The sequence below is a fragment of the Gossypium arboreum genome, chromosome 11 (assembly GCF_025698485.1).
Source record: "Gossypium arboreum isolate Shixiya-1 chromosome 11, ASM2569848v2, whole genome shotgun sequence".
Classification (NCBI taxonomy): Eukaryota; Viridiplantae; Streptophyta; class Magnoliopsida; order Malvales; family Malvaceae; genus Gossypium; species Gossypium arboreum.
Genome location: NC_069080.1, coordinates 134,472,999 through 134,491,434, shown reverse-complemented (window position 1 = coordinate 134,491,434; position 18,436 = coordinate 134,472,999). Strand labels below are relative to the sequence as shown.

Genomic DNA, 18,436 nt, shown 5'->3' with positions numbered 1-18,436 from the left:
TCGCAAAGTGTAATGGATTTCGGGGTCAATTTATAAACAACGAATAACTTGATTGCGAAATATAAAAATGCGGAAGGGCCAATTGCGTAAATAGCCCTTCCGCTCAAAAACACGCGGATCCTGCCCTGGTGCAGGTCTGGTTGACCCGACCCGCGTCCAAAACGACGTCGTTTTATCATTAAACAGGGGGGACCAAAACGGTGCGTTTTGGTCCCCTATAAAAGCTAAAAAATTTTTAAAAAATTCATTTGAGACCAGGTGAGGAAAAAAAAAAAAAGGAAAGAGGGAGAGGGAGGGCCCGGAGCGATTCCCGGCCAGGGGAGGGACGTCGGTCCGATCACCGGCACCGGCGCCGGCCGCCGTGAGAGGTAAAATTTTTAAAATTTTTATTTTTTATTTTTATATTTGTTGTATATTTTTATGTTAAATAGATAGAAAATAAAGAAATATATATATGTATGTAAAAATTGAAAGGAACAAAGAAAAAATACAACCTTTTGTTTCTTCTTTTTGTTTTTAACAATCACTGCTATCTGTTTATTGAAGACTGTAAATTTCTCTTTAGTGTTTACAAAGTAGAAAAGAAGAAGAAGGAAAAAAAGCCCCCCTTTACAGCTTCTGATTTCGGATTTTTATAACCCTTTTACACCTATTTTTAATTGTTTCTTATCTTGTCTGATTGCAGGGAGTGTGTATGGTGGAGGTGACTGGTGGCTAGTGGAGTGGTTGGGGCAGAAGGCAAGTGGGGAGGGTTGCGGCTGAGTAGGCTAGGGTTTTTGAAACCCTAAGTCTGGAGTTTGGGCTTCTGGGCCTGGGTCAAGTGTTGGGTTTTGGGTAGTTGGGCTAAGGTTTGCGTAGGGTTTTAGTGTATTGAAATGGATCAATCAGGTTTGGGTTGTAAAAGGGGTAAATGGATTTGTAAGGGGTTTAATTAAAAATGGGTTTGGTATTAGTGGGCCAAAATTGGCCTACTACAGCCGTGCCCCAACCCGTATCCGTGCCCGTGTAACTCACTGACTTGGGTCACACGGCAAATTAATCTAACCCAAAATCGAAACAATCTGTGAAATTAATAGCATACAAGTCTAGCATGGCAAAAAGAGATGGGGTAGCACGATGAATGGGAAACTTGTGTTCAAAAGGGAACGAGTTAGAAGATAAGATTCATTCATTCCACGCACAAAAAGAAAGGAAAGTACGCATGACACAACAGTTGATGAAATTAGTGTGGGAGACATTGAAACCCCATTCTCATAATGTCTCTTTGAATGTCTCTTTCTCTGTTTTAGGGTTTTGAAATATATTTCTATTTTTGGATGAATATACTAGTAGTTAGTTGAGTTTAGTTTTAATGTTCAGTTGATATTTGGGTTTTTTTTCTTTTTCAATTTGATATTTAAGTTTGGCTTTGACGGTTAACTTGAAATCTGGACAGGATAGTATCATGTAGCCCAATGAATATTTGACATGTGTGCTCAAGAAAAAATTGTAGGTACTTCATTGAAAAACTCATGTACTAAATTAGACATTGAAACCAAACCTGGGTGCTTAATTGAGACAAAAGAAACTCAAGTGCGAGATTGAAAAAAAAATCAAGTTTCAATTTAAATATTGAAGCCAAACTCAGATGCCAAATTAAGACAAAAAAATTTGTTATCAAATTACACATTGAAATTAAACTTAAGTACCAATAAGTAAATTTTCTTAGCCAATTTCTTGAAAGGTCTAACTATGCGCCCCTAAGTCTATTTACTCTCCAAATTTTAAAAATTTGGTTTCTCAGCCTATTTCTTGAAAGGTCTAATTATGAAACATTTAAATTTAATGAAATTAATTGAGATTAATGTTTGAATCAAACAAATAGAAGGACTGAATTTTTAAAATAAAAGTAAAAAGACCCATTTTCAAAAGTTTAAAGAGTACAAGGACTGAGGGCAAATTAAACCTTATTGAAAAGGCCTGGCTGCAAGTTGGCTGGCTAAGTACCGACAGTTGCAGATAGATCTCTTTTTCCATTTGATTTCAATGTAACTTCTCTATATATAATAATTTAATAATTTTGACATAAATATAACTATAAAAATAATTATAGTATAAGGAAAAATGTTTTAGCACAAAGAAATTTTTTTAAAATGCTACGTATTTTTCGAAAATTATGAATTTAATATTTAAATTTTATTTGTGGAATTAAAATTTTTAATTAAAATAAAAAAATTTCAATACAATATATCAAATTCTAACCCGATAGAAAATATAAAATTCGTATAAAAATTAGAAAATTTATTTTGCACACTGGGTAACACATCTGTTAGGGTATAATAAAATAATTTTATTACCGTGTATTAATTTAAATATTAAGATACATATAATTAACATAAACATGATATAAATATCCCTAAAATTTTACTCCTGAAGTCACCATTGTTGTGTGGGCTTGAATACCATCATCGAACCTAATGGGATTAGACATAAATCATAAAACTGATGAGATTATCTGTGACTATAAAAAAATTCTTATAAAAGATTATTGTACCACATTACTTAATAGAATTTTGAATAAAGTGAACTATGAGAAAGGATTGTATGAAACAGAAATATTATCCATTTCCAATAGTGTAACACCCTAAACACGGCCTAGACATTATGACCGAATCTAGGAGTGTTATGAAGAAGGATTTTGAAATCGACGATACTTCGATAAAACCATGTTTAGTTATTTGATAAAGCATCCAAGTTTTATAAAACATATTCATTTATATATATTACTGAAACTGTTATAAGTTGTTCTTTAAAATTAACCATTTATTTCACAGCGGAAGTTTGAAAATCGTTTGAAACAAAATCACGCTTGTGTTTTCAAAAATAACATTTGTTCGTACAAAATTAGTATTTTGTCAAATCATCACAGTTTAGAAATTAGAACGCAATCAAACCTAAAAATTCAAACCAAACAGTCCAAAAAGTCCAGAGAGTCCAAAAATTACAAAACTCTCACGAAAACCAGAAATTTCAGTAAACCGTAAAACAATAGAAACAATGAAAACAATTTTCGTTAAATAGTCACCGCTGGCCTTCGTCGCACTGACCCGCCTATGTCTGTGGATTACCTGAATAGAACAGATAAACAGATGTGAGTTTTCATAAACTCAGTGTGTAACCCAACAGAAATAATCATGCAACATACACAGAATTTCATATACAGTCAGATACAGATTCGGACCTAAGTCTATAACAATAATAGATATTAGAATCAGGTAACAGATCAGACATAAAGAATCCTACCCTCATCCTCTACACACCATCACCGTCTATCCCATCACACCATGTAGGGTTAAAAACACCCACCCATCCCTACACACCATATAGTGTCGATGCGACATATAACAGATAATATGCAGTCAAGCTGTCAGAATATAAGTGAAAAGCTGTTGTACAGATCACTTCTTCCATATACAAATCCTACCCAAACACAAATAAAAAAATACAGATGCAAAAATAACAAAATAAACATTCTTAACATCCTCGTACACAGATAAATACATACTTAGCAGTACAGTTAGGCATACATATCAGTTTCTTACTCAGATCAGACTATCAGAGTATTAGACCACATGAAATAGGGTTTAGTTAGCCCTTACCGATCCTACGGTAGGTCCACGTCGATCAAAATTGTAACACCCCTAACCCCTTTCCATCGTCGAATTAGGGTCACAAGTATTATTAATGAATCAAACAATTAATTCAATCATAATCAACATATAAACTAACTAAAACTAACTAATAGCATTATAATATGCAGGGATAGGTCACAACAATCTGATACTTTCATGGTAGATACTTATACATTTGAATAATAAATTATGCTACGCATTTCTAAACTTGGTCTTCCACTGTCTACACTCTTATCACTATTTAACCTTTCTAGAATGTCTGAATTCAGATACATATAATACTATTCCAATTACTAGCATTAGAGTATTAGTCCATACTCCGTCTATGATTATCTTTTTAATTTATATTCGATGATGTTAGTGGAATGCATTAAATTTGGGTTTGCTAATCCACCTCAATTCAGAGTAAAAGTCACTCTTACAACCCCTACTACAAGTCTACGAGACCCTAAAAATAGTTCAAAAATAGACAATGACTAATTTGAAACAATTATGTAAGTTTAGGAAATAATTACAAAAATTTAACTGCAACGGTCACACTGCTGTGTGGACATTCGAAGAAGGGACACACAGCCGTGTCCCAACCTATGTTCGTGCCCGTGAAACTCACTGGCTTGGGTCACACTGCCAAGCCATACGCCCGTGTGCCAGACCTTGTACCCTTTCGAAATGGCCTCGCACGCCCATGTGCTAGTCATGTGTCTCACTGGGCCAAGTCACACGCTTGTGTGTCTGGCCGTGTGGACCTAAAATGTGCCTTAAGTTACAAGTTTACCATTTCCTATTTGCTTGGACACTAAGCGACTCAATTGTTAATCGTTTAACCTATTCAAAACACGATTAAACATGCCCAAAATACAACAAATTCATCACCTAATATGCCCAACTAATGTACCCTCATTGGTACCACATTTTATATGTTCAAATACATCAACAACAGAAACATTTAAGTCTTTCATTCATATCACACTTGCCATACTTCTAATACCAAATATGAAGCTAAGCACATACCAAGCATTATGCTAAGCTACCAACTTTAAACTATCATATACCAAAATATAAACTAGGCTAGCATACCAACATAGCCTCAACCTCAACCATATATACATTTAACCATCATTTCACTAGCAACTAAGTTAACAACATCTTATAAACGATATCAACAAAAGACTCCCTAGGTACATGCCATTACAAAATGAAATATCACGACACTTGAGCTCAAGATTTGTGATTTGATGCTGAGTCGTCAATAATTCGAACAGTACCTAGCCTGCGCACGAAAACAAAATCACACGCTGAGTAAAACTCAGTGGTATTTCTATAATCCGAATAAACAAACTTGATATAAATATTTAAAATGCAAAATGCAACAAGTAAGCTATGTTCATGTATTTCAATCCAATAGTATAATTTTTGCTCATTCCTTATTTACATCTACTAAGATTTTCACATTTGAATACATCATCTCATGCAATGACATGATTCATATCTTTGATCAATATCTGAATTCATTCAAGTTTCACATATTAATTCGTCATTTCATATTTCATATTTCATTTCTCATATTTGTCATTTCAATATTTTCTCGTATCATAAACTATTATTTTACTTTCCCCTATTAACACGACACAGACTCAAACGGATACAAGGATCCAACCAACACACTAGTTTGGCACCCAGTGTTGCATCGGATATATTCGAAGTAATAACTGCGCCAAACGTTATATAAATTGACACCCAGTGTCTCATCGATTAAACCGATACAAATTGGCATCCAGTGCCTCATCGACTCGAGGTCGAAGTAATTATTAAACTCTTCCTATCCTATGGCATGCTATTTATATCCGACTCAACTCGATACAGTTAATAGGGATTCATCTAACTTTTCAATACAACCAATGTCTCAGTTTCATGAATATATATCATCACATATAAGCATATATTCAATTTGATAATCATCACATTTTTCTCAATACACATATATTCATAATCAATATATTTCAGAATATACAAAATCAATCCATTTCATTTCAATTATGAATTTAATTCAATTCCCAAGTACCAAAATACTCAAATTAATTGCTTACCATATGCAAACAATTATACATGCAATAATCTACTATTTAATTCGAATTATAGAAACACAAACCGTGATTCCTGAGCTATTTGACGTCAATTTTATCCTTATTGTTTTTACTCGAGGATTTCGATATGACGTTAGCTATAGGATAAAACAATTAAATCATATTAATATTACACATTTCAATTTCACATTAAATTTCAATTTTCACACATATTTTGCTTATTCTTCAATCTAATCCCTAAACCGAGACTAATTTTAATTTTTCATATTTAATCTTATATTTTCATACTAATTTCACTTTAAGCTAAATTTAGCTCTCTATTTTCAATTCAACCCTTAAATTTGAATTTTTCACAATTTAGTCCCTATTGCTCAAAATTTACAATTTGTTCTACAATTTAATCCTTTTCCATTTCTAACTAAAAAATCTATCAATTTAACCCCTGATACTAAAACTATACAACATTTACAACATTTAAAACCTTAATAAATGTTAAAATTACAAGATGAGTCGAGTAGCCCTAGGTACCGAGATTCCAAAAATATAAAAATTACAAGAAAAGAGACTAAATTGTCTAACCAATTGAAGTTGAAACTTAGAAACCCTTATGGCCGTACGTTCCTCTCCTTATCCTTCTTTCTTTTTCTTTCTTTTTTCCTTCTATTTATTTGCATGTCTCCACTTTCTTTTCTTTTATTATCTTTCATTTTAATTATTATTATAATATATATTAAAGTTAACATATATTAAATATATATATTTTCATGCATTTAGCTAAGCCCATGGCAGGCCACCTATTTGCCAACATTAATTAAGTGGCATTATTGCTACTTTAGCCTTTTTAATTTATTTCAATCTATAGTTCAACTTTTAACCCTTGCGCGATTTAGTCCCTATACCTTAATAACTCCTAATTTCATAAAATTTATTATTCCAAAAATTAATTAGCTACTAAGCTAGCCTCGTAAATATTTAATAAAATATTTACCGGTTTGATTTACAAAAATAGAGTCTCAAAAACACGTTTTCCAACACTCTTGACTATCGAGTAGTTACAAGAATGACCCGTGCGATCCTAGGGAAAATTTTAGAATTTTGGGCTCACATGCCCATGAGGCTTGCCCATATGGTCCACACGGCTTGGCCTAAAACCCACATGCCCAAGCTGGCCTAGCCCGTATGGCCTACATGGTCACACTCACACCATCACACGACCATGTCAAGCGCACGGCCACACCTTTGTCAATTGCACAGCCGTGTCTCACACACGATCGACCACACGCCCCTGTGGCATCGACATATCCAATTTTTGGCTTTCGTCAAACCTCGTTTTCTTGTGTTAAGGGTACACACCTGGTACGATTTTGATGTGAAACCACACCAGAGACCACCAGCACCTAAAAGAATACCCAACACCTTTTTAGCAATCAAATTGCAAATCCATCAATACTAAACCGAGCAGCGTACACACACGTAACACTATCAAACCCGATCACGCGCATAGATTAGATTGATTGAGCGAAAACTACAGTCTCAACTCCTTCTCCTATACAAAATGTTTATAGAGAATTATTTTCCCTTACAACATACACTAAGAATTCAAGTGAAAAGGAGAAACCCAATAGCTTACTGAAAATGAAACCTATCGACAAGTGAAAGCCCCCACTTATCTGATCACACGAAAAACACCAAAATCCCAAATTGCATGTGAAGAACAAAAGGAGAGTACATATTGAAAAGGGAAAATTGAAAGAAGAAGAGAAGAGTGGAGAAAAGAAAAAACGTACGTCAGAAATTTTGGAAGAGAGAGAAACGAAATTAGAAAAAATAAAATAAAATAAACAACAATATCTATCCTAACCTCTCATTCTTTCCCACTCAAACTAGTAAGTTTATTTTAATATGAGTTAATAAAGAATATTACATAAGCCTACCCAGTAGGGATAATGCTAGGATTAAAAACAACAGAATTTGTTAAAAGTGGGACTTGAACTTAAGACCTCTCACACACATTCAAAACACTTAGCCACTGAAACAGATACACATTTGTGTCAAGATTTACAGAAAAAGCAATAAATTATTCAGGGCTTTATAAATAGTTTAATGCCAAATCAACAATTTCATCCTGAATTTTTGGATTTTTATTTGGATTTGATTTTTTCAAGATGAAAATACTGATGTGACATTAAATTATTAGAAAAAAGGATACAGATGACTTGACGTCACTATTTCATACAATCATTTCCCAGCGAACTATACCATTCCTTTTTAGATCCATATCATCAAGTATATATATAATTTGTAATTGCCAATAAAGCTTTAGCTCGATGATAAAGTTAAAGTTTCGAAAATTTTGAAAATTCATGTTTATGTAAATGTGTTGGTTTTTGTCTCGATTAATTAATTAATTTATGTTTAGTTGTTGTTAAGATAATTATTTAGATCCGTGCTTGTAATGATTTATTGTGATTAAAACTATTGATGTAACCATAACTTTAAAAAAGGTTCAACAATGTATAATTAGTATATATATGCAATTAGTAAACCAGATGATCGCTAGAAATAAAGTTTAGTGAATATAAAAGTTAAATTTTTAGAATAAAACAACATTTAGTCTCTGAACTTGACAGCTTTTTCGAACTTAGTCCCTAAATTGTTTTTGTCCATTAGTTTATAAAACTTGAAGTTTTTCCCCATTTGATCTCGGAATTTGAATTAGTTAAGGTGTGACAATGTGCCATAATCTCAAAATATCACATCATCTCATATTTAAAAAGAATCTTATAAAATCTAAAAAAAATCTAAAATATATATAAAAATCATATTACAGAATCCAAGTTTAAAGACTGAATCAAAAAATATTAAATTTTAAGACTAATATAGGCTACAAAATTTAAGGACTAAATTAAAAAATATATCAAATTGAGGGACAAAATGTTACTTTTATCCTATTTTTACAATGATATAAACTTTTAAGAAAAACTATACAAGATGTTAAATTAAACTAATTAATTGGTGTCGGCTAAATGTCATGTCGGTAAGAGCTGGCACAGCTACAAATTGAAGCAACATTTTCGACAATTAAGGAACGTGACTAACTAATTAAGCAACGTGTGTCCAACATGTTGCAATATGTATGTTGTTTTTAATGTCGGCCATTTTTTCCTTTACTTTTGTTGTTGTACAATGTATCTACTACGGCGAAGTCCATGATTAATCTCTTACGTTCGGTAAATTTATTGATAGGCCTGTTGTTAATATTTTTGAGTTTTTAGGTAAAATAATAAAATAAAATTTTAAGTTCCTTAAAAGTTAAAAGAAAAAAATATTAAGTCCTTTAAAAATTAAAAAAAAAAAAAAAATAGAAAATAATATTTTGAACCCCTTTTAACCTTGGACCATAAGCAGCTGTACCTCCAGACGACCACCAAGGCCGGGCCTACTTATTGAGTAGACGCTAACCACTAGTTTTAAAGTTACTCTATATCGAGGACGAGAATCAAACCCTCAACTATTGGTTAATGGTAGAAGAAACCATTATTATCTCACTTAACTCCTGTGGTTGCCATTTCTTTATTTTATACATTATATCGATTTAATCAATGAATTGTTTAAAATAAATTGTATAGAAAGTCTATGTACTGTTATTAGAGGAATTTAGTTTTTTTATTAATAATTTTATTATTTTAGTCTTTATAATTTTGAAATATGTATTTTGATTATGAAATTATTTTTTATTAATTTTGTCAAATAATTTAATGTGTTTTTATAAACATGTGATGATGTAGCATATATAAATTAACATTCGTATGCGATTGGATAAATATTGTACGTCACATAATCACTTAAAAAAGATATGTTAAAATACTTGATGAAATTGATAGAAAAAAAATTGACTTTAAGATTGAAAATGTACATTTTAAAAACAGAGAGACTAGAAATTTATCAAGTTATGGTAAAGAGATGTCTTCACTTGTATGAAATACAAAGGTGAATCGAGGGGGGCTGGTAGGAGCCTCGGCCCCCTTTAAAATATAAAATTATTATTTAGGTCTTTTAAAAAATTTAAAATTTTAAATTAGTAAAGGTAAAATTTCACTTTGGTCCCCTTAAAATTATAAAATTTGATTTAATCCTTTAAAATTATAAAGATATAGACTATTAAAAATTAAAATTTTATTTAGCCCCCCTAAAAAAAATTTATGGCTTCTCCCCGAATGAAATAATGGTTAAAATTCTAGTTTGACACGAATTTAAATCATGTCACCCTATCTCCACCTCTAATATTGTATATAGAAAAAAAAGTAAAAAGTGATTAAATTCACTAAAAATACCTTTCTATACAATTTGATAAATTATTTATAAGCTTAAATTAAAAGCATAGTAAGAAGATAAAAGGATTTAAAACAGCTTAGTAAAAATCGAAAAATCAATTCGGACTTTAGAGAAAAATTATATTTGATTAAGTCCTCTATGATTAAAATAAAATCGATTGAGTCTATTCATTAGCGAAAATCGTTATTCACCAATTTAACCATTTATTAATGATGTGAAAAATGAAAACACTGACATAATAACACGTAGTGCGTCACATGAATTAATATGTTTACGTGACATGTGAAGTCAACAAATATTTAAAATTATTTAAAAATTATTAAAATTGTAAATATTATAAATACGAAATTAATTACACGATTATAAAAAAATATTGTTATTATAAAATTACAATAATTTTGAGGAATTTGAATTTCCATACTTTCAATGGGGGTGTCCAAAGTCTTAAATTTTTTTAACATGAGATGATGTGTTGACTTTTTGCTTCTTTTTTTTACACATTTAACTGCCCACACCCCTTGTAATGTAATTACACCTGGAGCGTAAATCTCGATAATTAATCATTTGATTATGAAAAATTATAAAATGATTCAGTTATTTGATTTTTTAATTTTTGGTCAACACCGTTAAATTACTAATTCAAAAATAATTTAGTAACTTTTAAAATTGATATAATAATTATTTTAATCTTCAACATTTATATATTGCATAAATTTAGTTTCGATTATAAAAAATAATAATCCTAAATATTTATACATTATATAATTTGGTCTCTTTTTTTTTGCAATTTTACTTTTATTTGTGGCATTAAAGGATAATTTAAAAAGAATGAGAAAAAATAAAAATTATTATATTAGATTTTTGGATGTTCTCGTTTTTGTATATTCGATCAAATTTAGTTGATAGATTTAGTTTTTAGCTTTTTAAAAAGAAAACAAAATTTGAAAAAAAAATTATACAACGTGTAAACGTTGAGTGTTAATTTTTTTAGAATTAAGACTAAATTGACACTATGTATAAATGTTGAGGGTTAAAGTTGCTACTATGTCAATCTTAAAACCTATCACGTCATCTTTTTATCAGCCATTTAACGACTGATGACCAAATTAAAAGGAAAAAAAATCAAATAGTAAGCTGACCATTTTGTAATTTTTTATAGTTAGGTGACAAAAAAGAAATATATCAATAGTTAAGTGACTATAAGTATAATTTACGACAATGTTGTTTTAGCTAGTTTGGACAGTGATTAAAATTGGAAGGTAGAGTTGGGCTTTATTTTTTATTTTTACATTATTTTAATTTTATTTTAATTTATTTATATTTTTATAATTCTTTACAAGTTTTTAGATTTTATTTAGATTTTTATATAATTTTAATATTTTAATAAATTTGAATAATTGTTTATGTTTTAATACTTTGTAAATTTTTATATTTTTATAGTTATTATATTTGTTAATAATTTTCATAGTTTTAATATTTGCGAGTGTCGCAAGGCTTGTTAACATACTAATCCATGTGCCACGCGATGTGTCAAAAAGTCAACATCTTCGTTTGCCACTACAACATCCGTTAATGACCAAACTGATCAACGATGATTTTCATTAACGATGGGTCTTTCATATTTTAAAATTCAACTTATTTTTAAATAATAAAACAACCAATACTTTTAAATTACTCTATATATTTTCGAATATAACTTACCTTTTAAATAATAATAAAATTTTTCACTCATATAACGGGACAATGAATTCCAATATTTTAGAATTACTTATAGATTAATACTTTTAACAAATAAGCTATTTATTATTATCTAATCGCACCAATCATACATATAATGTCTTAACTCGATTCAAGATCATTATCATATTAATTAAAAAAAGTGTGTATTCATATATTTAATGTTAAAATTTTAAATTAGATATTTTAATTTATTTTAATTTTGACTTTATTATTTACATAAATAGTACATGGATTTCAATAAATAAATTAAAACATATAAATTAATGAGATAAAGCAACATTTAGCTTTGAACTTGATAAAATTTTTCAACTTGGTCCTTAAATTTTCATTTTGATCCACATTGGTCTTGAAATTTGGAATTTTTTTTTTCCAATTTGGCCTCTGAACTTGTATTCTATTACGTTGTGATGATATAGCACTCGAGATTGTGCCACATCATCACCTAAAATATAAAAAAATTAGATAATGATATGGCACAATCTCAAAGTGTCACGTCATGGTACCTTAACAAATTCAAGTTTAGAGACTAAATTTGGAAATGCTACCAAGTTTTAGAACTAATGGGGACAAAAAAAAATTAGGGACCAAAGTGAGAAAAATTGTCAAATCCGACCAACAACCTCTTAGTCTAGTGGCAAAGGTATTATGTTGTGAGACATAAGATCTCAAGTAACCCATCCCTCACCCGATTCTAATAAAAAAAAAAAGTCAAATTTAGTGACTAAAGGTTACAATTTACCCTAGTATAAGTGATGGGTGTATATATAATCATATGTGACTAGAAATTTGCATGTTGATAAATGGCAATAAGATATCATTGTAAGCAAAGTTAATTGCACCAAACATCCTCAAACTATAACTCTCATTTTAAATTTGTCTTTAAATTTTTAAATATTATAATTATATTTTCAAACTATTGATGTTATACCAATAGGGTTTTTTGTTACTATAAAATCATTAATTTAACTGTTAAATATGATGTCAGATCTTATATGACATAATTTAAAATGAAAATTTTACTTGTTACAGAAGATTTTACATGCCATTTACTTGTTAAATTAACCATTTTAATAATGAAAAGACTCGATTGATATAACATCGATAATTTAAGGATGTAATTAAAATGTTTTAGAACTTCTAGATCAATTTAGAGTAAAATTCATAATTTAAGGATGTTTAATGCAATTAACTCTTCTATGGATAGTAAAGACAAAAGAATGGAGGTGGCCAGCAAAAGCTAGCTTAGCTCAAACCATGGCACACAACCTTAAGCTTCTCGTGAGCAAATTGATTGAAAGTACTATCAATTTGTCTATTTGTTGCCAGTTGGTGTAATACAACATGACCGGCCATCTTCACTTTTCTCTTTTTCCTTATCTCCGATCAATTATTTCTCTCTATCCAACTTTTTTTACACAAGCACGTTAACCAAAAAAAATATATTAAAATGAAGTGACATGAGGTGGCAGCATTGTTAGTAAAGATAGAGGCTCGAGTTTAATATCTAGATTTGAGTTTTATGATTTGTAATTGTGATGGGTAGGTTTTCAATCTCATTATATGCATATATTATATGTGTGTTTCGTTCGATAATTGTGATATGTGGGTTTTCGATTTAATTATGTGTGGGTTTTGTTAAGTTTTTTTTAGATTAATTTAGTTATTTGACTGCCATCCAAGTTTCCAATCTTACTGTACGTGGGTTCTGTTGATTCTTTTCAAGTTGGTCTGATTCTTTGTATATTTATAAATTTATTGTATTTATAATGGTAAAAATTTCAAAAAAAAAAAAAGAAAAGGATAAAACATAATAGTCTAAGACTCTAATTTGAAATTTCATCTTTTTCGGAAGTTGAGTCCTTTTACTCTAATTTATCATAATTTAATTTCGTGTTTAATAAAAAACGGATAAGTTAATCTAATTGAGTAACATTGTGAGTGTTTTCAGAAAGTCATCAAGTGATTGAATTTGGATTAATTGTTTATAGTTACACATGTATGACATGTTTGAGTAAGTCGATCTAACTGAATTGAGTGTAAATCGGATCACCCCAATTACACTATTTATTTTGTAAAGAAAAATTTGAAAATTTGAGAAATTACACAAGTAATTAGCCTTGATTCCAAAAGTTTATCAATTTTTGTAATGTTCAAAAACCAAATCTTAACAAATTAGAGAAATTAATATTTCAATTTTTGTAAAGTATGAGATGAAATTCATAATTAAATTAAGAATATAATAAATAATAAATTTATTAAAAATCGAATCTTTAATGTTTCGACTTTTTCTTTGAATATTAAATTTATTAAATATGTTTTGAAGTTTTGTGGCAAAATGGAAATTACAAGCGAATAATTAATTATCTATTGAAATAAAGAAATATAATCTTGAACAATAATAATATATAGATATGACATATAGTACCGACGATAAATAAGTCACTACAAATTAATTCACAAATGTCATGTCTATAAAGTAATTTAAAAAAAAATGAAAAACTGGCAGTAACTGCAACACTAGAATAAGTTAGAGACAAACCAGAAGTGCATCAACTTGATCTGATCGTTGCAATTTGCATCCTAGCTCCACCATCATCAAATCAATTTGACGATGAACATCGATCAACCAATAAAAAACTGTTAAAAGCCCCAAGAGACCCATTGCATCGGTCATGCACAAAAAGTTAAGTCTCAAATGACATACCTTTTTCATCATCTCGAATCTATCGCCATCACTATATTTTATCATGATAAAGCACTTCGAAAACGGTTCCTAATATATCTAGCGATACTTTTATATCAACAAATCTCATATATATGCCAAAACATGATTAAAAATTAAAAAAAAAAATAAAACCATCTCTTAAACAAAACTACGAAAAAATGTTGAAGAAACTGCTATTAGCAACTAATCCAAAATGTCGACGCCACAGCAAATAAAGCAAGGATTTAGTTTGAAAAAATCGAATGGTTAATATTTTTCTTTTTGAGTAAATAAAATTATATTATTAATTGAAACATTTTTGAAGAAATTACAATTTTAATGTTTTATGCTATTAGTTATTTCTTTTCCTTTTTTGCAAATAAAAAAATCATAAAATTTAAAAATATTTCATTCTTAAAAATTTTATTTATAATGAAATATATAAATAAAATAAAAGGTCAAAATTATTAGCATCGACTGTAATTTTTGCTGGTATTGGCAACTAGTAACGAAATGAATAAAATGTCTGTCGCAGAAACCTTAATCCGTCGCTGAATATATTTTTAAAAATTTTTGTGTATTCGAACATACTTAAACACATATTTTTTCTAATCTAATAGTTTAAAATATTTATGAGTTTTACCAATAAAAAACTTAAAGTCGACATTATTAAAAAGTAATCATGATATTCAAAAATTTAATATTTATAGATCGTAAAATAGATATTAAGGATAAAATAGAAAAAAATTAAGATATTATTAAAAAAATTAATATTCATAGATAGTCACATTTGTTTCTCAAATTGAGTACTGATAGGGCACCTTTATCCATATGTGGTTGGAACATTGTTTATCTTTTTTTATCCCAAAGGCGGCTGGAATATATATATATATATATATATGTAATGTATATAGCTGAATTTGTGGTTATTAGGTTTTCAAGTAGCCACTATCCATATATGTATTTTTCACAACTTTATTTCTATCACTCCCAACTTGCATGCCCTTTTTAATGAATTAAGTCAATACCTTTCTGCAATGCAACAACTTGAGAGTAGCTTAAAGCATATTAATTAACACCTAAGTTCCTTCAATTTTCCCCCTACATACATGTATGATAAAAAGAATATATTATCAGGGATAAAGTCAGAAAATTAGTTTAAGAAAGCAGAGATGAATCATAAATTATTAGAGGATCAAATTTAACGATTAAAAATTTTAGGGTTTATGATTTAAGTCTATAATAATAATCAAATGGCTCATACTTGTCCGTAAATATCATATGTATTCAATTAAATTCCTTGTAAACTAGGGGATGAAGGTCTTGGTCATGTTTTCATATCACCATCTACTATTTATATATTATCGTTTTCAAGAAAATTTTCATTTCTACACAAATATCTTTGAATTTTGGGATAGTATTATGTTTTTATTCAAAATCTTTTAAAACACGATCTTGTTTTCATTACGAATGTATGTAGCTCTAAGATGAAGAAATTTGTTCTGATCATATCTATTCTTTTTTATATAATACTTAAAATTATTCATAGTCCATCCCCAATTCATAAATAAAAAAATAATACATTTTAGTGCACTCAAACCCACAGCCTCCTGTATTGGCAACAATTCACATGCTTATCTAGCTAAAGTAAAATTTGGGTTCTAAAAGTTTAAAACAAAAAAAGAATAATGAAACAAAAGTTGTAGATAAGTGGTGCAATTTGTTGACAAAAGCAATCAAAGTTCAAGGAATAAGAGAATAGCCATGTTGATATAACATATATATATATATATATATATATATATATATATGTGTGTATATACATAATACATACATATAAATTTTAGTAGCATAGGGAACAATGTGTGCACTATCTTTTCCTTGTAGGCTTACAGCTTAACATCAAGAAGGGAAACATCTTTTTATGTAACTACAAAAAGTTCGATAATTGAGAGAGAGACAGTTCTTTCACATAACAAGCCAAAACTAAAGAAAAATGAAACCCTATGTGTCTGTGTTCTGATGCATCCATAGTATTTAACCATATTGAAATATATCAATAAATTAATAAATGGTTTTAAAAATCATTAAAAATAGATATAAGCGATATCATATATAAATTTATACACCATCAGTTCATCGAGAAAAAGAGCAAATGTATGGTCATATATATATATATGTATGAATAATGCATGTTATAAACAAATATTTACTATACTCATTTGATTGCCCTTACCCAAAATTTAGCAATGAATGTTATTATTACTAACGATGAAAAAAAATAAAAATAGATTTAGATTCCTATAAATGATAATTATTTTATTTATAGTGATATCGGAGATTGAATATTATGTCAAATCACACATCCAAACCCAAACCCAAATTGGAAAGCAAGCTTAAGAACATAAATATAGCACACCAAGAAAGAACAGCAAAAACCTTACATCCATCTATACATACATACATATATATATGTATTGCAGCCCTAATGTAAATAATGATAATATCACGAGATTAACAGTTAAAGCCTGGAACTTAACGTTAAAAATAACAGTAAATAAAAAGGCTTAAAAATAAAGAGAGCTTACAACATTTTCATATTAAAAGGCTTTGAGGTATTAACCCAGTAAAATTCTCTATCATCTGGGGTGTAAAGACGTCGTCGTCGTAGATATCGAAGGGGACGCCTTGAGCATTAATATTATCATCGGTAATGGCGGGATACTGTTGTTGGAGGACCACCCGTGCATGGTCGGCGGCAGCGGCAGTGTTTGTGGTTTTTGCAGCGTCGGGTACCCTTTGATCGCCTCCGTCTTCGGCGGAAACGACTACGGATTCATCAGCGTCGGTGAATAGGATGGGATCTTCGGGAAGTTCAGCAGCGTCTTGGCCGGTGAGTTTTTGCACTAAGGCCATGAAGTTTGAAGCACTGATCTCTACTTTCATGGGGTTTGATATGTACACTACTTTGATTGGCTTATTGTTCTTCTTGGATTTGGATTTTTTGGGTGTTTTTCTTATGTGCAAAGTTGTACCACTACTGCCGATTGAATAATCCATTTTTCAGTGCTTTTTTAAGCAAAAAAAAAGGGTACTGAACTACTGATTTTCTCGGGGGAAAAAAGAGTTTGCTGAGAAGAGAATTTAGAAAGGGGAAAAGAAAAAGTTTCCCGGAAATTAAGATGAGAGGAAAAAGGATAATCAGAGAGAAGGAAATGGAAAATGAAAAAATATAAGGTAGGGACGTTGGGATTTAACCGATGGATGCAAACAACAAAATGAAAGCTTATCGATGTATAAACAGCCAGACGCTATGCTTAAAGCGTGCTTCACCCACGCTCTGCTAGGGTGTTACTGGTACATAGATACTCCTAGGTTATTTAAGTTGGACTCAAAAAAAATTAAATTTAAATTAATAATTATTAAATTGAAATTGAGTTTAATAACATTCGATTTGAACGGTTCATGAATTTTATCAACCTTCTTATATTTTTGTATTATTAAATTACTTTATTGTCTTAATATAGATATATATAATTATTCGAAGCTTAATTATCGAGCTGAGTTTGAGCTTGAGTATAATACTTGGTAAACAAGTTTAACTGAGTTCGAGCTTAAAAGTAAATGTTTAGATTGAGTTCAAGTCGAGTATCGAGCTCTAAATTTCAAGTTGAACTCGAACTTAAGCTCAACAGTATACACATTGGGCTCGGCTTGGTTACATCCCTACTCATTAGTCATTTGAAGATTTCTTTCTTTCTTTTTTTTTTTTTTCGCATTCCTCACCGGTATTTGATAGGCATGTCGAGTCTCAATTAAATATGAAATCAAGCTAAGTCAAACCCATTACATAAGAAATAAATTTTTCCCAATGTTATTTTCTTCATCAAAGGCTTGAACTC

General features: G+C 29.8%; 1 protein-coding gene across 1 annotated transcript; it reads right to left on the bottom strand.

The window, feature by feature from the left end:
• Positions 1-16,832: 16,832 nt before the first annotated feature.
• LOC108472803 (uncharacterized) lies at positions 16,833-17,822 on the bottom strand. Its single transcript, XM_017774358.2, has one exon. The coding sequence runs from the start codon at positions 17,592-17,594 to the stop codon at positions 17,130-17,132; it is 465 nt and encodes a 154-aa protein (XP_017629847.1). The 5' UTR covers positions 17,595-17,822; the 3' UTR covers positions 16,833-17,129.
• Between the last annotated feature and the right edge of the window lie 614 nt (positions 17,823-18,436).